General features: G+C 35.3%; 1 protein-coding gene across 7 annotated transcripts in view; it reads right to left on the bottom strand.

Moving 5' to 3' along the window:
• Nucleotides 1-24,118, bottom strand: part of CMC1 (C-X9-C motif containing 1) — a 94,232-nt gene that overhangs the window by 67,272 nt on the left and 2,842 nt on the right. For 3 of the 7 annotated variants that reach the window (XM_078354469.1, XM_078354468.1, XM_002759700.7), the window contains one exon: nt 4,799-4,888. In XM_078354469.1, the coding sequence (XP_078210595.1) occupies nt 4,799-4,841 (43 nt within the window). In that variant the 5' untranslated portion in view covers nt 4,842-4,888. Of the gene's footprint in view, nt 1-4,798; nt 4,889-12,430; nt 12,549-24,118 lie in introns of those variants that run through there. The other 4 variants (XM_078354466.1, XM_078354467.1, XM_078354470.1 and 1 more) reach the window with 3 other exon arrangements.

The following is a 24,118-nucleotide window of genomic DNA, read 5'->3' as shown; positions in this document are numbered from 1 at the left end:
GTAAACCTTCTAAAGAACATCCTAAGCATTCTTAATTTGATTGTTTTTTGTCTATTCATTTATCTCTGGAATTTCACAAAATATAACATACTTCAAATCTGTGTGACTGACAAAACAGGGCATTTTATCAAGCTTCTTTGTTATTTACATACAGCTCTGTGATGTTTCAAACAAGTAACTCATGCTTCCTTGTAGTTTATATAATTCTTTCAGAGCTATACTCCACATATTAGACAAAAGATCAAAAGACTGCAACATAAATATAAAAGGAACATTAAATTAAGGGAAAAGAAGCCCCAAGAGATGAAAGGAGTCAATGAGTAAGAGAATACAGCTAGGTTAAAGAAAGTTCCAAGCCATCCCTGATGACAAAATACTTTTTTGTCTTGATCTGTGATAGCAAAAGGAAAAGAAAGAAAAAGTTCTTATTATTTCTAAAGCAAATGTCATTATCCAATATAGAGACTTTATAGCAAATGTCAACTATGCACTTCAAAAAAGCAAAGAAATATAATGAGAAATTTTTACAAAACACTATATAATTCAGTGACTCTTCCTCTTATGGAGAAAAATGTGTAATACTAGTATGCATACTTTACCTATACATGGCAAACAATATTTTTTAAACATTACCAACACAGAAAACATAAATCATTAAATTAGCCAAGTCAAACAGCTAGAAAAAGACAAGAGAGTTGAAATCGACCTTCAGAATTTGGCAAACCATCTCCCTAAGATACAAGTTGCAAACTCTTAGATCCAAGAAAAAGCAATTATTTCATCATTACAGTTGGTAAGAGATTACTATTTTGGTTTTAGAAGGTGAAGAAAAGCGGAGGAAGAAAGTGATTTGGCGATTCTAGAGTTTTCTTTCAATTCCATTCCCAATGTACTCAGTGTTCGCTGTGTTAATGTCCACCAGTATACATCAGTCATTTATTTTAGTGGCTTTATTCACTGCCAATAATATCATTAGCAAGGAAAGAATATTATAAAATTAAATTTTATATTTAAATAAGTAATTTTTCTTTTGATACCAACAGAATTTATAATCTTGTCAAAATTTCTCCAATAGCAAGATCAGGATTCTCCTTTCTGTAAGTATCTAACCTCTAAGTCAAGCCACCTTTCCAGTCAAATCAAAAGTCAAAGGAGAGGTGCTAAGCACTATTCTCTTCAAAAAGAAACACAGGCCGGGCGCAATTGTCTATGCCTGCAATCCCAGCACTTTGGGAAGCCAGTCGGCAGACTTGTTTGAGCCCAGGAGTTGGAGACCAGCCTGCACAACATAGTGAGACTCCATTTCAAAGAAAAAGAAAAAAAAAAAAAAAGAAACATATGCTTTTGTGTTTCTTATTTTACATTATTAAAAATATATTTTATAAAGACCAAGATTGAAGAGTTGACCCCATTTGAGTAATATGAATACTACTTGTCACCCAAAAGCTAAAATTGTTTCGTATTACGTTATAGTTTTCATTATATTAAAATGGCATAGTTACTGTAACTTATACAAATTTACTATAGAATTAGCATCCTGTAATTCCAGATTAATATTAAATTTTAGAAGTACCAGGGTATGTAACAATGAAACATTCTAAATGTTATCTACTGCTTAAGACAAATTTTAACTGTATTTAAACATTAGGTGAAATATGCAACTCAGACTAAATCAGTGTACAGTAAGTAAAAACCAATGGTGTATAGATAAAGAGGGTATCATGTAAGCTGGTTAAAAAATTATAATGAAGAGAGAACTAGTAAGAATATAGCAACCTGGCTGAAATTGATATTCATTAGGGTACGCCTCACATCAATAGGTAACATTTGGACTCTGTGGTCTTTATCAGTGTCCCAGCTGGTAATGGTGGAAGGTTAATGCCTTACCCAATTCTGTTCAATTTTCTATCCTAATTAGCCCTCCAAATCTATAGCTGTGAGCACCAAGTGTCTGTGCTCAAAAGAAACTAATTAATGCTAGCAAATTAGATCAAGTCCAAAGATCCAACAGCCAAACTCTTAGTTAAATGCTCCTTGTTAACAGGAAGTGTAGCTGTCAATAACTGCTGTTGGTGACTATAATGAGGCATCTTTCTTTCATTGAAAGTGATTTCATTTCTCTTTGTCCCTGGAAAAGCTGTTCTATTCCCTTCACAAACCTACGTTGCTGGCAGTCTGACCCAATTCTTATCATCAGCTGGGTTGAAATGACATTAAAAAAAAAATCAAACAGAAAAGCTTTCCTACATAATCATGTTTTAGGCATTTAGCAGAAAGTCAGATTACTTCTTAAAATTCCTATATGTTTTATCTAAGAACCATACAATTGGCATACACAATGCTTTTATATAGAATCCTATAATTACTCAATAAAGCAAAGGCATAAAAAGTAAATAAACTACAATGGAAGTGTCCTGATTCTAAATAATGTCTTATTGTTTAGTTTAAATGAAGTTTTCTTCTGCTGCTTGAATAATTCTAATGCACATCATTTCCTAGTCTATATGGTTAAATAGGGAAAATACTAAAGACTCCTTATTCCCTTATCAATTTTAGATTCTAAAATACTGTTTTGAATCACATGGCCTAAAGAACCAATATATAGTTATGTATAAGAGATTCAAATTATGTTATAACATACATTCTAATATAGATGAATACATTTAAATAATCCAATGAATCACAGATTTTAAGATGCTTTCTGTCTTCAGAAGACTTAAGTATATTTAAAAAAGCAAAAACTTAACTATGTCAACATCCTAAACAACTTTTGATGAGTGAAAATTAAACACTTTATTTTCTGTATCATTATAAAACACTAGTTTTGTAACACGAATAAATATTTTTAAGTTATATTGTACTCTTTCATTTCAAAAAACAAAGTTTCATTGTCTAAGAGACAATGAAGGACAATTCTGAAACCCAAAGCCATACAATCATTCTTCAATTTCATTTGAATTGTATCAGTAAAAATTAAATCTATAATTGAGTTAGCTAGCTTTCTTTCATTCTAGGTATAAAGATAATATGCTACAAGACAGCATAAATACAACTTATCTGTGTAACTTTAGACTGTTGCATCAGTAATAAGTAAAGCTTCCTAGTAGTAAAAAGCCCTACAACTTTTTTATAGGGTTTTAAAGTTTTATCTCCCCTCACCTGAAACAGGATATTTATTTTTAAAGTTCTATGAGGAATGTGCAGGATATACCTCTTGTGACCATGAACATGAGCCCTGTCAATGCACTACCTGCAATTGTCAATAGGTTGACTTCTCAAGACAACTGGGGGTAGGTGTTAAAGAAAGTGGCTCTGTTAAACTAATTCACAGGAAAGCAAGAGTAAAACCATAGAATGATTATTTATATGAGTTTTAAAATGGAATCGGTCATAATAAGTTACTGAAGCAACAGAAATGACCATCACACATTTGTGAGTCCAAAGAACTACTCTTATTTTATTGCCTCCATTCATCAATTGTAAAGGTGCTAAGAGCAGAGGACAGGGAAAGAAACAAAAGTGTTCCTAGTATCCAAATGTTATTGACCCAGTCCTGAACTAGAGTTGACACAGCAAGCCCTGCTCCCCTATAGAGATGCTTGCAGTGGAAGTGCAACTCAGCATCCTCACTAAAAATTACTGTGGTCCCGGCCGGGAGCGGTGGCTCACGCCTGTAATCCCAGCACTTTGGGAGGCCAAGGCGGGTGGATCATGAGGTCAAGAGATCGAGACCATCCTGGTCAACATAGTGAAACCCTGTCTCTACTAAAAATACAAAAACTTAGCTGGGTATGGTGACACGCGCCTGTAATCCCAGCTACCCGGGAGGCTGAGGCAGGAGAATTGCCTGATCCCAGGAGGCGGAGGTTGCAGTGAGCAGAGATCGCGCCATTGCACTCCAGTCTGGGTGACAAGAGTAAAACTCTGTGTCAAAAAAAAAAAAAATTATTGTGGTCCCTCAATAAAGATGACCACAGGGAAAGTGAAGAAGTAAAACCAGGAAAATAGCCTATGTCAGTAAAATGTTATTACTTCTTTTGAGGGCCATTCCAAGAGGTAGAATTTTTTTAAAAACATTTCTACAGTAATATTGCCATCTGCTTGTCTAATAACTCATCATTTACAAATGTATTATGGCCTCATTTTTCACCTTTAACTGCTTTGTTTACATGTTTCACCAGAATGTCACATATTAATCACTGATGTCTCTAGATTTATAGAATGCAGGAGTATTTCCTGTTAAAAACATTTTCCAAAGAAAACTTAAATGTGTAGCTCTCTAGTGTATGTATTTACATAAATATCTTCCACTTGGAAACACAAAATAAAAACTCCACATTCACGGTAAGTCCTATTGGTATTCTATTAACAATACAGTAACAGACAATGACGCCAAAGAAAATAACCTTAGAATACACTCACACACACACACACAAATACATGAATAAGGTGACAGCTGGAAAACGGGTATATGTTAGATTTGATGTTTCTTCCCTATAAAAATCAGAATAACTTGCTTCTGCAAATTACTCATACCAAGTTTTTCTAAGTATATAACTGTACTTTTGAGGGTTAAAAAAATGTTTTTTACTAGTAATCTGGGGAAATATTTTTAAGCTGTAAATGAATTAAAGATCATTGGAAGTTCTGAAAGCTGAAATACTGGTATTTCAGTGAAAGGGTGAGAAGCAATTCATACATATTAATTCATTGACTACTTGATTCTGGGGCTAAAGATTAAATTCAGATTGTATTATTAAAAATAAATTTGATCTTCACATGAATATTTGAATCTTACCTTGAATTTGTTCGGAACACCTCTCTCTGGCCTTTTCTCTCATTTTTTTAGGGATCAAAACATCTTTTTCGACATGTCTGAGATGCTGCTCTGAAAAAAAAAAGTCTTTCTTTAATAAAGTCTCAAGCAAATCACCAGATTAAAAGAAAAATAAGACTCTGGTTTACTTAAAATAAAAACCTATGCAAATATACTCAAAACTTACGACCTTATGAAATTGTGATTATTTTAGTCCTTGAAAATCACCCAATTTTCAATGATTTTTAAAATAAACAACAACAAAAATGTGAGGAACATGAGTAACATATTCCTTAAAATTTCTGCAAACTACACTGCAACATTTTTACTTTATAACATATTCCATGCAGTCTAAGTTAGCATCTAAATCATCATTCCTTTATTAATATAATCCACAGAAAGAGGATTTTCATTAATACTGAGATCCAAGAATAGATGAAGAGATAAAAGATTAAGAGACACACAAGTTGTTTTGCTACCTAGTAACAGAATAGCCTAAAAAAGAACTGGCAGAAGAAAAAGTGGAACTACAAGTCTATATACAAAACAAAGCGTGTGTGATTTCTATGCATTTTAAACACTACTTCCACAATTAGACTAAAATGGCAAATTGAACACCTGCTCTAGAGTTCCACCTGCTCCTTAAATGCTAAGAGAGTCCTGAAAAATAAACATGGGGTAAGTGTCTTCAGTGAACCAAAATGATGAGGAATCTCTGAAAGAAAAAAGGCAGATTAGGTCAGGTTAAATGAGGTAATCATATTCCTATAGAGTATCCAGGGAAAAACACATGCCAAAAGTGGGTGCTGCTCCATCCTCTGAAGCAGCAAATATGGAAAGCAAGAAAACTTCTCGAGAGGAAACTAAACAGTTATTAATTAAAGTGACTCGGTAGGAACCAAATGGTCAACTCCTCTGCTGCCTTTGGGCCATGGGTGAAAAAGGATATACAGGTATTTATCTCCAAAAGACCAGAAAGTTTCCCATTAAAAGAGAACAGTAAAGAAGATTTCAGATTATTGTTAAGTATAATAAATATACTGAGGCAAAAACAAAGACATGAGTCCTCAGACAGCAATGGACCATGGATTACCTAAATGCACTTTGGTGAAATGTCTGAAACCCCAACATCCTAAAAGCTTCAAAAGGGAATAAACACTGCCCACAAAAAGGAATTGGAATCAGATTTACATCATAGCTCACTGGCAAGACATGGACAATGGAGAAATAACTCTCTCCAACAAGCCCTCTCTCCAACAAGACAATGGAGAAATAACTTCAAACCGAGTTCTGAGATAAAATTACTTTTTAAAGAATTCCACAGTCTCTAAACTACCAATTATGAGTGAAGTTAAGGACATTTTCAGATATACAGGAACTAAAATGTTTACCACTTTCAAACCCTACAAAAAAAGAAGTAATCGCCTTACTACAGTTGATCCTTGAACAACATGGGTTTGAACTGTGGGGGTCCACTTAATACTCAGATTTTGTCTAACCAAATGCAGAACCAAATGCAGACTGAAAATGCAATATTTTGGGGATGCAAACCTATATGGGATAGAGAGGGCTGACTTTTAACACACATGGGTTCTGAGGGGCCCATGGGCGGGACTTGAGAATGCACAGGTTTTGGTAAATAATGGGGCTCCTGCAACCAATCCCCTGGGTATACTGAGAAATGACTACGATGTGCAACAACCACTAATCAAATTTAGTGATGTGGAACAATAAACATTTTATTGTGATTAGGGTTACTATGGGTCTGAGGGGCCTGATCTGGGAAGACTCAAAGTTCTGGTGGTTCTGGTCTTGATTTCTACAGCTACAAATGCTGGGGCTTTTGTAGCTGTAGATTTGCTTACTTCCAAAATAATTTACTTAAAAAATTATTTCTTTCTTTATATATATATCTGACATTTGCCTGGAATGGCCAAAAGAAGTGCTCAGTTAAAACTGTAAACCAGTACATCTCCCAGTGGCCTCTCAACCTAGAGCCACTCAACACCATTTGTTCATCTTGCACTATACTAAATCATTAACGATAGCCTACACTCAGGTGGAAGGAAATCAGACTCCATTATTGGTAACAAAACCACATTACAGAAAACTATGAAGGATGGGAGATAATTCTGTACCCTTCTTTGTAAAATAAAATCTGTCACATGAGGTAACAATATGCTCTGATAGAAAAAAAATTGAACCCATGATATGCAAATGTAAAACATATAACTCATATTAGAAAAACATAACTTAAATCTGTCAAAACTGTGAAGTACTTGAACAACATTTTCAACTAACTTAACCTTACTAACGTTTATAGAATACCCAATAACAGCAGAACATCTATGAAAATAAACCATACAAACTATGCTTCCTGATACCAGTGTAATTAAATTAGTAACCAATACTAGAAAGATCTCTGGATAATTTTCAAATATGTGTAAGCTAAATAACACACTTTTAAATAACCCATGGATCTAAGAAAATATCAAAAAAGAAATTAGAAAGTATTTTGATATGAATGAAAATAAAAACACAATATATCAAAATGTATGTGTTATAGCTAAAACGGTATTTGGCAGGAAATTTGTAGCACTAAAATCCTATCTAGAAAAGAAAAAAAGGTTTTACATCAACTTAAGTTTATACCTTCAGAAACCAGATAAAGGATAAAATAAACACAAAGCAAGCAAAAGAGGAAATGATAAATACCGAAATATAAATCAATGAAATAAAGAATAGCAAATGAAAGTAAAAAGGAATGAAATTTAATCTGGTTCTTTGAGAGGATCAGATCAATAAAATGTATAAACCACTTGCCAAACTAATCAGAAAAAAAGGTCACAAATTTCAAAAATCAGAAACAATAAACATTTTTAAATGATAAGGGAATATTATTAACAAATTTAGGCCAGTGAACTTGACAACTAAAATGAAATGAATGAATTCCTTTAAAAAAACACAAAACAACCAAAGCCCACTCAAGAAGACCTTTATACCAAAAGCAAGAATGCTATTTACAAAGCATATACACATACACACAAAACCCACAGACCACTATGCCTCATGAACACAGATGCAAAAATTCCCAACGGAGTATTAAGAAATCAAACCCAGCAGTACATAAAAAGAAAGATACATAAAAACAAAGTTGGATTTATTTCAGGGAGAAAAGGGTGGTTCACCATTTGAAATTCAACCAATGTAATCCATCAGATATATTAATAGTCTAAAAAAGGAAAACCATATAATCATATCAATTGATGCCAAAAACACTGGACAAAATTCTACATGCATTCATAAAAAACACAATCAGTACACGTGGAACAGAAGGGAACTTCTTAAATGAAGGGTATCTACAAAAAGCTATAGCTTATATCATACTTAACAGTAAAACTCTGAACACCTTCCCTATAAAAAGAGAAACATGGTATAACATTATATAGAACTACATACACACACATATGAGTACATGTAGAAACTGGTGAAAACTGAAAAGGTCTATAATCTAGTTAACAGTATTGCACCAAACTTCAGTTTACTGGTTTTGATATTATAGTACAGTTAGATGTCTCCACTGAGAAAAACTACGAGAAGGACACTCAACACTATATAGTATTTTTCACAATTTTATGTGAGTCTATAATTATTTCAAAATAAAAAGTTAAAAAAAACTTCTAGAAAACAATCACAGGAGAAAATCATCATGATCCAGATGTCATATAACTCCAGGAAAAAAAAAAGTACATGTAAAAACTGGTGAAATTCCAGTAAGATTAATACCTGAATCAAAGATATTATACCAATGCCCATTCCCACTTTCCTTGTTCACAACTAATTATAGAAGTCTGTCCTAACCTTTTTTCATTTTTGCCCTAAAAGGTGACTTTTCTAACTTTTTTAATCCTAATGTCCCTATAAAATTTTAATACTGCAGATATATATGTTTATGGACTACAGGTATAACAGTGCTTTATATATTAAAAGAGTAAGATTTTTGTCTCCACCAATGTCAATTTTTATCGTTTTGAAGACAATTATACCCATTGGGAATACACATATCATGATTATGTAAGACAGCATCTTTAGGGAAAGCTGGGAAGACAGTAGGTACATGGAAACTGTACAATTTTGCAATTTTCTATTATTATTATATTATTACAAAATAAAGTTATAATAAAATAAGTGAAAAAAATGTATAAGGAAGAACAAAGGTCATAGACTAGCCAAAACAACACTAAAACAGGAGAACAAATTTAGATGCTTTGCAGCAACTACCTGATTACAAGCCATACAACAAAGCTACAGAAGCCAAGACGATGTAGTGTTGGCATAATTCAGGTAAGCAAAAAGAGTAATGTAACGCAAGAGAACAAAAGGATCCAGAAATACTTCCATATATACACAATCACTTTACTGACAAATGCACCAAGGCTAGTTAAGTTAATGAATAAGTATTTTGACAAATGGTGGCAGAACTGTACTAACAACAACAAAAAAACCTAAACCCTTCGACCCCCCTACTTCACGGTAATCACAAAAATTAAATGGCCATGGATCATAAAACTAACATAAAAACTAAAACTATTAAACAAAAAAGACCCTTCAATTCCTTGGAGTAGACCGTGTCTTAAAGAGAATACAAGGCCACTTTGGGAGGCCGAGGCGGGTGGATCACGAGGTCGGCATATCGAGACCATCCTGGTCAACATGGTGAAACCCCGTCTCTACTAAAAACTACAAAAAATTAGCTGGGCACGGTGGCGTGTGCCTGTAATCCCAGCTACTCAGGAGGCTGAGGCAGGAGAATTGCCTGAACCCAGGGGGCAGAGGTTGCGGTGAGCTGAGATCGCGCCATTGCACTCCAGCCTGGGTAACAAGAGCGAAACTCCGTCTCAAAAAAAAAAAAGAGAATACAAGGCACTAAAAAGAAATCTTACAAATTATAAATTTGACGTCACCAAATATAAAATGATTTGTCCATCAAAAGATATAATTAACAAAATTAAAAGGCATGCCATAGACCAGGAGAAAAAAATTCACTTCATATTCATATATATATATATATATATAATATATATATATATATATATGAGGTATATTCTAATATATACATAGACATATATTCGGCAAAGGACTTGAGTCCAGAATATATCAAGAACCCATACCTATCAATAATAAAAACACAACTCAATAAAAGATGGGCAAAAGGCTTCAATGGACACATCACAAAAGATGATACACAAATTGAAAATGCATATATAAAAAGGTGCTCAAAATCATTAATCATTAAAAAACTGCAAATGAAACCCTTCACATCATTTCAAACAAACGAGGAATGACTACAATTAAAAACAATGGCAACACCAAATGCTAGAAAGAATGTGGAGCATCTAAAGCTTTCATATCTTGCTAGTGGGACCGTGAAATGATACATTTCTCTGAAAAACTGCTGAGTTATAAAGTTAAAAATGTTCCACTCCTAGGTATTCACTTATGCATGATAAATGAAAATATAAGTCCAGAAAACAACTTGCACAAGTCTATTTACAAAGCGTTATTCTGAACAGCCAAAAATTACTTAGCAATAAAAAAATAATGATACTGTTGGTATACCACTACTAACAGTAGGACAGGTGATCTATCCTAGGTGAATCTCAAAAACATTTGAGAAAAAGAAAGCAGACATAGGAGTACATACCTCATGATTCAAGAACATGTAAAGTCAATCTATTGTGATAAAAATTACAACAGTGGTCATATATGGAAGCTGAGAAGTACTCTCTGAAAAATGTCATTAGGGTATATATATTTATGAAAACTCACTTAAGATCTGTAAATTTCACTGTATATTTTACCTCATTTTAAAACAGATTAGCTTTAAAAATTATAGAAATCTGCTCTCATAGTGGGAGATTTCAACATATAACCATTAGAAATTAGGTTACTAAGTAGACAAAAAGATTCATAATTTTCTCCCTAAAGATATTGTTCATCTTTCATTAGATTTCTATTGGTAAATCTATCTTTCCATAAATAACCTGTTGTAATTGTTTATTGCTAGTGTATAGGTTCAATTGATTTTTTATGTTGTCCTTATAATCAATACAACCTCTCTCAATTTTAATAATTTGACCATAGATTATCTTCCAGTTTCTATGCAGACAAACACAGAAAACAGTTTTGTATCCTCTTCTTAAATTCTTACTGGCTAAGTCCTTTAGAAAAGTGGTGAGTAGTAACTGACAAAACCTCTGTCTTGGATGCTCAAATTTTATTTAGAATCTTTTCAGTTGTCACCATGTTGACATTTGCCTATGACTTTCCACTCTTTGCATTGTTTTGGTGTTAAAGTTATGTTATTTAAACAATAAATTAGGGACTCTCCTCTCCCTTTATATTATCCAGAACACTATGTATAAAACAAAGATTATTCTCAGTTCCTTGAAAGTTCATTAAAAACCACCTATGACGGTCAGTTCTATAGTTCAGTTCGGCTAGGTTATAGTCCCCACTTATTCATGCAAACATTAATTCGGGTGATGCTGTGAAGGTATTTTGCAAATTCATATAAAGGAGATTATCAAAGATAATTTGGGTGAGCCTAATTCAATCAGTTCAAAGGCTTTAAGAGCAGAATTGAGGTTTTCCTGAAGAATTACATTTCCTGACTGCATCTTCAGCTTCAGATAAAGAATTCCAAGCTGGCCCTTCCTGATATGCCCTGTGCATTTCAGACTTGCCCAACTGGTCCCTACAATCACATAAACCAATTTCTTGTAATAGACCTCCTGACATGTATATGTACACACACACACACACACACACACACACACATGTATGCGTGTATACATACATATGCACATGTTAAGATACACACACACACACACACGTTTTTCTTCCTACTGATTATTTCCATGGTGGAATCCTAACCAATACACCACCTATCAGGGCTTGTGTTTTGGAGTATGTATGTTTGTAGGTGTAAGACACACAGGCACAACGAGAATTTTAACTATTTGTAGAATTCTTACAATTCTTTTTACTTATTCTAGAGGCAGCTGAAATTTTAGCCACTTTGTATTTCTCAAGGACACTATTTCCCCTAATTTTCAAAAAAAAAAATGATATGAAGGTGTTCACATGATTTTTTTTTTTCTCTTTACCACACCTGTAGTTGTATCCCAATTTTCACTGCCTATGTAAAACAATGTGAAGAACTAGAATATAAATATTTTAAGCTTTGCAGGCTACATAACATCTCTGTCATATATACATATACATATATATGTAATATATACACATATACACGTTAAATATATATATATATATATTATTTTTTAAAACAACCCTTTAAAAATGTTACCAACCATTCTTAGCTTATAGGCCCTCCCAGATTTGTCCCATAGACCATATCTGCTGAACTCTTTGTACTTTCTCTTTTTCCCTAGCTTTGCAGAAGCTACGAGAAACATGCCAGGCACAATGGCTCACATCTGTAATCCCAACACTTTGGGAGGCTGAGGCAGATGGATCACTTGAGGCCAGGAGTTCAAAACCAGCCTGGCCAACATGGTGAAATCCTGTCTCTAAAAAAGAAAAAAAAATTACCTGGTCATGGTGGTGCCCAACTGTAGTCCCAGCTTCTCGGGAGGCTGATGCAGGAGAATTGTTTGAACCAGGGAGGTGGAGGTTGCAGTGAGCTGAGATCATGCCACTACACTCCAGCCTAGGAAACAGAGCAAGACTCTGTTTCAACAAAAAAAACAAATGAGGACACAAAACAATCTCAGATTGGAAGCATGGATGGAGAGAAAAGAACAACTTCAGAGGGGGGCCCTACAAGGACTGACAGTGCCTAAAGGGGCTGAGGGAAAGGGATGATTCAAGGAGGACTCCCAGTTTGCTGGCTTCAAGTAAAAGGATATGACCATTTATTGAGATAGGGAATATAAAAGAAGGATCAGGTAAGAGGAAAATTCAGTTGTGGACATGTTGAATTTGAAGGGACTGTGACATCTTGTAGAGTGGAAAGCTGATGCTTATTTACGAAGAAAAGAATAAAACTGAGACTATATCCACAAATTCCGTTTTGCCTTGCCTATAGGATAAATCATAATTAGACATCAATAACTGTTCAGTGTAATTACTAAACATATTAGAAGATGTTGGATTATACTGATCTATTTATAAAATCAATTTCAAAGTGTTACTTTTTTTCATGTACATAATTTTAATCTATACAACTTACTCATAATGCATCCTAATGAATCTTCTCTTTGCTCTATATATCTTCCAATGGTCTTAAATAACTAAGTCAATATTATTTTGAATCAATTCCTTGAATACAGACACAGATTTTTCCAAAAATAAATTACAAAAGAAATTTACCTACATTATGAATTCTAAGTTATAATATTCCTTTCAAACACATTTTTAAAACGGCTTGTCAAGACTTGTGATCATTCTTCTAAAACTTCCTAGGGCAAATAAATAATTCCAGAATTGATTAAAATTTAATCAATATTAATACTGAATTCTTGGTATTAAATCAGATATGACAGTATTAAAAATATAAAAACTCTACTAAAGGTTTTCCCACTTGATAGCATAGCAGCCACTAAGTATCAATGATTATTAATTATAATTTTTGAAAAAGCTAACTTCAACATTACAAATATTATAGATATGACACTTTTTATTCACAAATTACAAAGTGATTCTCTTAATCCTAATCTGGGGTGTATATGCTATACATTTGTACAGAGGTTGCAAAACTAAAAATTAAATTTTGAAAGTGTACTACTATATAGTCACATAAATTTATGCTGAATTAAAGAATCAGGATAATATCACCAGGGAAAATTTCCAAAGCTCTAACTTCTCAACATTCTATCATCACCTGAAAGTCAATTTTCACCTTTTTCACTGGCTGAATTTGTTAGCTCATATTTTGCTTTGGGGCTCATGTGTTCTCACAATATGGCTGTACTAGATTATAAGGCTACTGACAACAGCACTTGCTGTGAATCCACAAAGAAACAGTGAAGCAAATCAGAATATTAAAGAATCTTTAATAGGAAAGAATTTGATATATGAAGGGCAAGCTATGCCTTTTCAATAATGAAAACATTCTAATTTAACTAATTTGATACTTACTTCAGTAATGCCACTTTTAAAAAAATTGCCTAGTTACACTTACTTGTTTCTGAAGGCAGTTTGGTGCTACTGTTTACTCTGCAGGAAAAACATGAAAATGCTTGTAATAAACTTGCAACAGTGTTCTCATTAGCAATAGTTTCTATCTTTGGGTCCTTCTTGTTTGTTTGTTTTGGGGAGGGGCTTGGTTGTTTTTTCTTTTTGTTTTTTGAGAAAGAGTCCTACTCTGTCACCCAGGATAGGGTGCAATAGTGTGATCACAGCTCACTGCAGCTTCCACCTCCTAGGCTCAAGTGATCTTCCTATCTCAGCCTCTCAGCCTCCCAAGTAGTTGGAAACACAGGCACACACCACCACATCCAGCTAATTTTGTTATGTGTATTTTATAGAGATGGGGTCTCACTATGTTTCCCAGGCTGGTCTCAAACTCCCTGACTCAAGCAATCCAACCACTTTAGCCTCCCAAATGCTGGGATCACAGGCATGAGTTAGCACGTCCAACTGGTCCCTCTTCTTTACTAGCTGTGAAGAGTCTCAAAAGGCAGAGCCCAGGAAGAAGGCATGACATACAATACAACGAGACCAGAGTTCTCAATTGTTTGTTCTAAGTGCTTCACACCAGAAAAACTCCAGTTTTTCTCAACAGCACAGAGATATGCATGCTCATGACCAGATATTCCTCTTGCAATTTTGTTCATATCCTCTTGCTATAATGAGAGAGTAAAATGAGGGACAAGTAGAAGAGGCATCTTAGAACAGAAAAATTCACCTTCTTTCTTTGAAGCAATACTTGAACTGACAAAACAAAAACAGAAAGGGAAATCAAGAGTAGGAGAGATTTTCCTCCCAATGCTCCAGCCTGCCTCTGGTTGTGAAACCTAGAGATAAGGGCAATGAATACATACAGTCTTCATAACAGTTTTCTCAGGTAAGCACTTTGATTTCATTTTACAGATAAAGAAGTCAGAGGCTCACAGAAGTGAAATGACCCAAGCCTCTGATAAAGTGCCAATGCCAAGATCATGTAACTTAGGTTCTAAATCTTCAATGACACCACCATGCACATGGAGTAGTGGCCTATTTAAGGGGACTTTGGCAAACAAGGCTAAATGAGCTTCCACAGTCATGCTGAAGCAGGGAAACAACCCTTACACAGTAAATTTGTGTTTCAGGGAACTTTGGCAAACAAGGCTAAATGAGCTTCCACAGTCATGCTGAAGCAGGGAAACAACCCTTACACAGTAAATTTGTGTTTCAGAGGCATCATCATCTGAACAAACAAAATTCAAAAATTCACAGTTCTCAATTTTTTTATCAGAAAGTAAAATCAAAGGGAATTCTGATTCTGCTTCCTATTGTGGGAAAAAATATTTTTAAAAGCAACAGGGGCAATTTTTCAGTTGTTTGAACTAATACATTCAAAAAGAATAAACATCAAATATTAGGTCAGTTACTAACAATCTAATTTTGTATATGCTCAAATGCTTACAAAATATGGAAAGTACATCAGTGAGACAGATGTGCCTCTAAGATTTCTGCTTAGCTTCTGGGTCAGGTACCACCCATATCCCACAATAGTATGCTTCCTCTGAGCTCCTCTGTCCTATCAGCTTTCACTGTTAATTAACCACCTTGTTCACACGAGATGTGCCCATTTCCCAATAGCACCTATTTCTTGGACCTCAGATTCTGCAGATTGCTAGGTGTGAAAACTTCTTCTTCTACCCACACTGATTTAACCAAGAAGAGGCCAGAAAGGGACAACAAATTTAAAAGTACACCAAAGCAGGAAATTAACTTATGCAATAAGACCTGCCAATTTTAGAAATGTGTTACAACCGCCATTGTGGCCATCATTTCTTAAATGAACAAGTTTCACATTTACTTTATTTGGTAAAGCTTCAAGACCATCTATGCCTACAAGCACAATTTCCCACTGATATCTGGTAGAAAATCAGCAGCGTTATGCGACAGGTGCAGACATTTGAGAAAGGAATAAATGATAGCATACCTCTGGCCTTCTTAGCAATACATTGCCTTATTTACTTTTTTTCTCATATACATCTAGAAGATTCTGTAATATTCTCAACCCTATGAATGTCCCTCAGTGCCTCTGTCCACCCGGTTACTACTCGTTCTTCTTTTATCTTACAGTATTTCATAGAATTCCTATAAAGAAAATATAGTACTTTGATAATGGGATAGGATAGTTATTTTTATATTGAAGAGTTTTTCACTTATATCAGACTCAGCCTTTGCTCAAATCACATCTTTCTTGGTATGGCTTCAGAGCTAGTCTGAAGTAAACATGAAAATGAGTTCCAAAATTTAACTTTTTGGGGGTGGGAGCAATATGGTTTGGATATGGTTTGTCCCCACAAATCTCATGTTTAAGTCTGATTCCCAGTATAGCAGTATAAGAAGGTGGCAACTAATGGGATGTGTTTGGGTCATAAGGGCAGATGTCTCATGAATGGCTTTGTGCCCCTCTAGCAGTAATGAATTCCTGCTCTTGCTGGAGGGACTGGTACTTGAGAGTGGACTGGTTCTCAGAGAAACTGATTAGTTCCCAAGAGACTGGTTTGTTGGAAAAATCAGGATGCCTCTCAGGTTTGGTCCCTTTTACATATGCCCTCTTCCCCTTTGACCTTCTCTACCATGTTCAGACACAGCACAAAAGCTCTCATCAGAAGCCAAGCAGATGCCATACTTCCTGAATAGCCTGCAGAACTATGAGCTAAATACATCACTTTCTTTATAAATTATTCATCTTAAGGTATTCCTTCACAGCAACCAAAACTGAGATAAGGGAAGAAGTAGCATTCCCAGGATGATCATCTATTACCTTCACCGAACTGTCTCTAGTTAAACTTTAGCTGAAATTCAAATTCATTTTCAGAACAAAGATTTTCCAAAATGAGGATATTAAGATGAGTATACTGAAGAATCTGAAGGGAAATCTTAAAGGAGCTTCAAAAAATATCCTGAACAATGTAAACAATACTAGAAGTATACACATTTCCAAGGTAATATCTGCACTTAACCCTCCTGTAGCAATCCCACGAAGTTCCACCTTTAAAGACGGCATTTATGATGCTGAGTTCTCAGTGCTCATCTCCATCTCCAATTCACCACATTGTTAACTATCTACTGGTCGTTTCTATGTCTCACCAGCATCTCAATTCCAACGTTAATTTTCTACAATGTAAACTTTCATTTTGCCAACCTAGTGGTTACGTTACCCTTCTTACCTGAAAAATCAGCTTACGATTACATAGCACACAGAAGCAACATGATAAACATTTACAGAAGGAAGAAAAGGGTGGTGAATGACACTGGTTTACAAACATCATCTCATTCAGAAGCCGGTATAAAGAAACTAAGACTCAGAAAGCTCAAAGCAATCTTGCAGCATTACCCAGCAAGTAACAGGTAAAGCCAAACTCTAGTTCAATTTTGGTCTTTGCTTTCCATTTTCTATCTTTTATTTTTTGTTATCAAAGTTTACTTCTTTAAAACCCAACTCAACATTTCTCCATCCCAAAGTTCTCCCTGATCCCCAGGACTAAAAAGTGATTTCTCCTTTCTCTAACCCCAAGATTTTGCCTGCACTAGTTCTGTTGCTGTATCACACCTGGACTTAAACACATTACATCACACTATATATGGAATCTTCTCCCGCCACATCAGTGGTTGGTATAAATTGAATTGTGTTTATCATTCCCCAAATTCGTATGTTGAATCCCTAACCCATAATGTGACTGTATCTGGAGACAGTGTTTTTGGGAAGTAGCTGAGGTCAAATGAGGTCATAAAGGTGAGGCCTTAATTTGATAGAATGAGTGGCCTCATAAGAGGCAAAGGGCTCTCTGTCCTTCGCCCTCTCTCCTCCTCCAACCCCCTTTCCCCTATCTCTATCCCCTCACCACCATGTGAAGACACAGGGAGAAGGCAGCCATCTGCAAGTCAGGACATGAGTCCTTGCCAGCAACCAAATCTGCTGGCACCTTCATCTTGAACTTCCTAGCCTCCAGAATAGCAAAAAAATAAATGTACGTTGTTTAAACCACTCAGTGTATGTTCTGTGGGTCACTCGGTCTATGGGATTTTGTTATGGCTGCCTGAGTACACTAAGACAGATTTTGGTACCAGAAGTTCTCAACTCTGGCTGTAACAAAGAACCACCTGAGAGGACTGTACACAATTCTTAGTGCTTGGACCCCACCCCAGACCAGTTAAATAAAAAATGCTTGGGTAAAAGCCAGGCATTGGTATTTTTTAAGGCTCCCCAAACAATAATAATAAGCAGCTAGATTGAGAACTACTGTATGTAACAGTTAAATTTAACAAGGTCAGAGACCACATCTAACTCATCTTTGTAATTCCCTCTAACTCCTAGCATATGGTAAATATGGAATAAAATTGTTTTATCTGTTTAACAATGAAATTAAACCCTATATTTAAAAGAGTTTTAATATTTGATAGTTACAGATACTCTGTAAACAAATACTTATATACCTATTATGTACCAATCACCACACCAGGGATTGTGTATACAATAATGAATCAGACAAGCAAGTTCCTTATTCTGCAGCATAAACATATGATACTCTACATTCCAATTAATCATGTTTAGGTAATTAACATATCCTTTGATTGGTAAGAATCTCCCAGTAACAGGAATTTTTTAGTAAAACACAATGCAGGATAGTAAACAACACATTCTTAACAGTTTTTTCCTTCAATGTTCTTACTTAATGCAAAAATAGAACAGGTGATTGTGGGGGAGAATGTTAACTTGGGTATCAGTAGTCTTACTTGGGTACAATTTTGTTTGCTCCACTTATATCAAGTACAAGGTAATACTTCTCAAATATCTGACATCCACAGATGTCCACAGATGTCAAAAATGCAGAATTTTACACATATGCAATTAACAAAAACAAAAAAAGATACTAATCCAGGCAACAACACATAAACTTGAATTTATTTCTGTGCTGAGTCAAGAACCCTTAAGACCTATGACAAGCATTAATATTTAAAATCATAAAAGTTTAAGGCTTGAAGCAACCTTAGCAATTATCTGATGTATCTCTCTACCTCTCATCCTCAAACCTCATATTATATCATTAAAGACAGTTTAATGACAAAGTCTGAAACAAGAAGTCAGTCTTACTAACTCCCAAATTTGGTGTTGATTCCACAACAACACACTATTTCCCTGGCAGTAGGTGGGCAATCTTCTACAATCTAGGTGAAATTAAATGACCTATCCTTTTATCTAGTCTCTAATAAATTTAAAGAGGTGGATTCAAATGAAAAATATTTACTATTTATTACACAGGTAGAATATGCCCATTCTCCAAATCATGTTTTTCTTTATTTCTCCAATTATTTGTTAATATAGGTGCATCATATCTGTAGGTTTCCTTTTATTTATCAAGGGAAAGGAATTTATATCTAGAAGAAAAACAACTCTATACATAGGTTATATAATATTTCGGTGTTTTTTTTTTAATTTTAATCATTAAAAAAATTTTTAACTGGAGGTGGTGACAATCAGAAAAAGCCTCCTATGAAACTGATTTTAAATTCAGTTGTGAAAAATAAACAAGAATTCAGTACACTTGGGGATAGGGAAGACAGGGAAAATTCTAGAGAGAACAGCATGTACGATGGCCTAGAAGACAAAAAAAAGTACAGCTTCGCCTACCTTAGGTATATCTTAAGCCAGTTATATTCAAACTTGTTAACCACAACCTGTGACACTTTACTAGATGCAGTACACATACATGTATATATGTATACATGTGCGCAAGTACCCCTTCCTATCTGACCTGTTACTATCTGAACTCTCACTACTATCTAAACTCTCACTATCCAACTAAGATTCCTAACAGATTCAGACAAATTATTTTTAGGATAGAGATGGTATCCCTCCTGCAACAGAGAATGTTGGAGCATTCATACCTGCAACTTCTTAAGACTGCCCCTGGGCATGGAAGCCCTTTGCAGTTTTCCTTGCTGCTGTCCCTCTTCCCAACTCCTGCAGTAACCAGTGCAGGAGTAACTGCAAAATGGCATGAGAGCTCAGCTCCCTTGCCTCCAAGACACAAAAATTCTATGTACCATGCAGTACACAAGAGCTATTAGGCTGAGACTAGCCTTCCCTGAAACCACATCCTTGCTCAAACTTTTACCCTCCTCTCTCCTATTTTCCCTACTCTCTTACAGGGTTTTGCTTCGTTTTTTCTAAAGGCAATCCATTAATAAATCACTTTCATGTAAAACACCCAAGTTATATGCAGTCCTCGTGACCAGATCCCGTTCTCTAATACTGTGGCCAAATAAATGAAACTAGGGCTTCTCAGGGAAATAACTGATTCAATGGATTGGCCAGGATAGGTACAAGACAAAGCAATGATATCTGTTTTTAAGGGAATAAAAAGGAAATGCTCAAAAAAACAGTGAGAGCATATAACAAAGATTCAAAAGCTAGCTTGAAGGAAACTCTGGCCAAATCTGGGGGAATTCAAGTACAGAAGTTAATTATGTACATTAACAGAGTATAAACCATTGAAAAATATAGTAATTCACGAGTCCTTACAAGTAATACCAGTAATAAATTCATAAATAAATGAAAATTAAACAAAGCAGTCCCTTGCTTAGAGCAAAATGTCAACAACCATCTCGTAAATGTGAAGGGAGTGTGCTGGAGGTTGAAAATCATTATTTTGCAACCATTATGAAAAGACTGAATCAAGAAAAAAACATTGATGGACCCTAAATCAAAGGAAAATAGTTGATGAGAAGCAAATATTTACAAGGTCTTAATCTTCCTACAGATTAGTTATTAATTGCAAAACAGGGAAAATATGGCAATAAAATAAGGCAAAACCTTGAGTGGGTAATCAAAACTCACATCACCTATGAGAGACAGATACCATGTGCCTCCAGATGGGATACTCTGAGAAAGACACATCAGGCATACAGTATTTGGCTGAGATCAAGGTTATTTTTAATCTAAACAAAAGTCAGATCAACAGAAAATGAGTAACGTTCTATTTGTCACTCCCTTCCCTAAAAACCTGCAGTACCTTCCCATTGTTCTTAGTATAAAATTCAAAATCCTTGAAACGGTTTACAGGTCATTTCATGTTTCATAACTGAAATCCCCACCCCCACCCCACTGCTATGCCACATACTCCTCTTTGATCTCAATTCTTCTTTCTTACGGTCTTTGCTTAAGGCAGTGTTTTTCAAATTTCACAGAGAACCATTAGAGAGTTGTTAAATTAATCTAGTGAGACAAAAATATAGTGAGACAAAAACAATGTATTTTCTATGGCAAATACACTTTTAATTTATAAATATACAAAATGTAGACACTAAACAAGTCTTTTTTCTTTTGTTCTGTGCCACCAATGTAACTTACGTCTAAGATACTCTAGAGATACAGCAGCAATAATAAAATCAAAATTTTTCTAGTTGGCCGGGCAAAGTGGCTTATGCCTATAAACCCAGCACTTTGAGACCAAGGTGGGCCCTTGAGCCCAGGAGTTGAAGACCAGCCTGGGCAACATGGCAAAACCCTATCACTAAAAAGAAATTTAAAAATTAAAAAAAAAATTTCTAATCAACTCTACAACCTTTTACATATTAAACACACAATGCTCAAAAGAGATTCTTCAAGTTTGTTTAGATGTCTAACTCAGAAAGTAAAATTTTCTAGTAAATGTTAAGTGCTAGTACTGTGCCAGTACCCCTAAAGCTAATTTATCTACATCCCCACAGGAACCACTAAAAGAACCGCAACTTGGAGTACTGCAACCCAAATACCCCAGAGCATCCATAATGAAATCCTGGAAGACAAACATACTTTAAACACCTTCTCATGCAATGTCATGAAATTCCTGACCCCACTTTCCACCCCCTAAACCGTATCTCTGTCCCATCTTCCTCCTCTTATTAGGTTTCTGAAAGAAAACAGCAATAGAAGGACACAGGGACACACATACACCTGATTAAGGAAAATTCCCTTAGGGTGCCATGCCCCATCCTGTATAAGTAGAGAATGAATCCATGGTGGCAGAGGGAAGAGAACCTTACTTATAAGGAGAAAAGTCAAAGAAAAGAGAAAGGAAATACTTCTAGTTGATAGAGAAAGGGAAAAATCAAATTTATCAGGTGCAGGTTACTATGGGCCATCATCTGAGAATATAATCATGTCTGAAAATTTATGTGGAACATGGCAGTAAGCTAAGAGTGCTGTTTTTACCGCTACACTAACAAAAATAGTGTAAATAAAACTATATGTAAGTATATAATCTGCATTTCATTGTTGGCTTCAGTTTCTTCAGGAAAACAGACCCTTAAAAGTTAATTAAAAGTTGCTGCCAAATGAAAATCGAGCTTCTGTTAAGATCACAAAAAAATGCAAAATAAACCAATGGGAAAACAGATTTTGCTAAATAAACCTCATTTGGTGTATCTATTATTCATTTATTCAATATGGGCAAATAGCATCGTGGGCCATACAAAGCAGAAAAACATCAAAATGTGAACCTAAGCTTCAATGTATGAACCAGATAAACACGAAATTACAAACAAAAAAACCAGGTTTCCATGCATTTTATTCTGGAATTTAGACAAAACAATTTAGGAAAAAAAAATCTTCCTACTTGCTGACTCTACTTTTTTACTTTCCATTGCTTCCATTCCTTCCTTTGTTGAAGTTTCCAATAATCACATTGTTAGATTTAACCATGACCTTCCACTCAGTTGCTGATGTAAAAAAACTAAAATTATCCTTATTTCCTCTCTTTCTCTTTTTTTTTTTTTTTCTTTTTTTGAGACACTCACTCTGTAGCCCAAGCTGGAGTGCAGTAGTGCAATCTTGGTTCACTGCAACCTCTGCCTTCCAGGCTCAAGCGATTCTCATGCCTCAGCCTACCAAGTAGGTAGGACTACAGGCACGCACCACCACGACTGGCTAATTTTTTGTATTTCAGTGGAGATGGGGTTTTACCATGTTTACCAAAGTGGTCTTGAACTCCTGAGTTCAGGAGATCTGCCTGCCTCAGTCTCCAAAGTGCTGGGATTATGGATATGAGCCACTGTGCCCACCTGCTATTTCCTTTCTTTCTCTCACCATCCTTATTCAGTGCAACAGCAAGTCCTGTCAGTTTCTCCTCATGATGCTATATATTTCTTTCCATTTTCTAATACCATCTTGGCCAAGACACAAATATATTTGGCCTGGACTACTGCTCCCATATCTTAACCTGTCTCTTTTCTTCCACTTATGATCTGATCCCTCTGCAATGCATGCTACCACTGTAGCCAGGGTAATAAACACACAAATTACGTTACTGCCCTCTTTAAGACTCCAAAGGCATCTGATGGCTTTAGAAAAAAATCCAAATGCTTTATTATCACAGCTGGCCTTCGAGGCCTTGCAGCCTCTGCCATATCTAGGCGTTTACCTACTACCTACTTTCCCAATATCTTTCCTCATGGATCCCTTCCACACTATAACCCACATTCAAGTTAAATATTTTCAGTATTTGCTTCCTGATGGCCTTGCACACTCTGCCTAGCTTCCACTCATCCCTCAGTTTTCAATACAGATGTCACCCCTGCACAAAGCTCTTCACTGACTAATATCTTCACCATCTACAACATGACATTGCTTATTTTCTTCATTTTTATCACAATCTGTAAAAGTGTGTGCATGTGTGTGCACACGCGCACGTGTCCACACACACATCTGTGTAGAGTGGGACTGGGCTATTAATTGTCTTTTTCTACCACTAGATTGGGAGCAGGGATTTTGTTTGTCCTATATATTACTGTTCCCTAGGGCCCAGAACAATATGGGACACATGCCAGGCACTCAACAAGTTATTTGTTTAATCAACAAACACTCAAAAGGTGGCATGGTCTACAGTGCTGGACTGGAAATGAAATTACCTAAGTTTTATGCAGACTTGGCTCTACCAGCAGCTAGCTGTCTGGCATTGGGTACAATACAAGATTGGAGTGGCTTATAAATAACTGGAAGGTAAGCAAGTGAAGACAGCAAGTATGAAGATTGTTTTTTTCCAAATTTCCTTGTCTAAATTCAAAAATTATATGGAA

This window comes from Callithrix jacchus, chromosome 17 (genome assembly GCF_049354715.1).
Source record: "Callithrix jacchus isolate 240 chromosome 17, calJac240_pri, whole genome shotgun sequence".
In the NCBI taxonomy this organism is placed as follows: domain Eukaryota; kingdom Metazoa; phylum Chordata; class Mammalia; order Primates; family Cebidae; genus Callithrix; species Callithrix jacchus.
The sequence above is the reverse complement of the archived record's forward strand: the minus strand, read 5'-3'. Positions and strand labels throughout refer to the sequence as shown.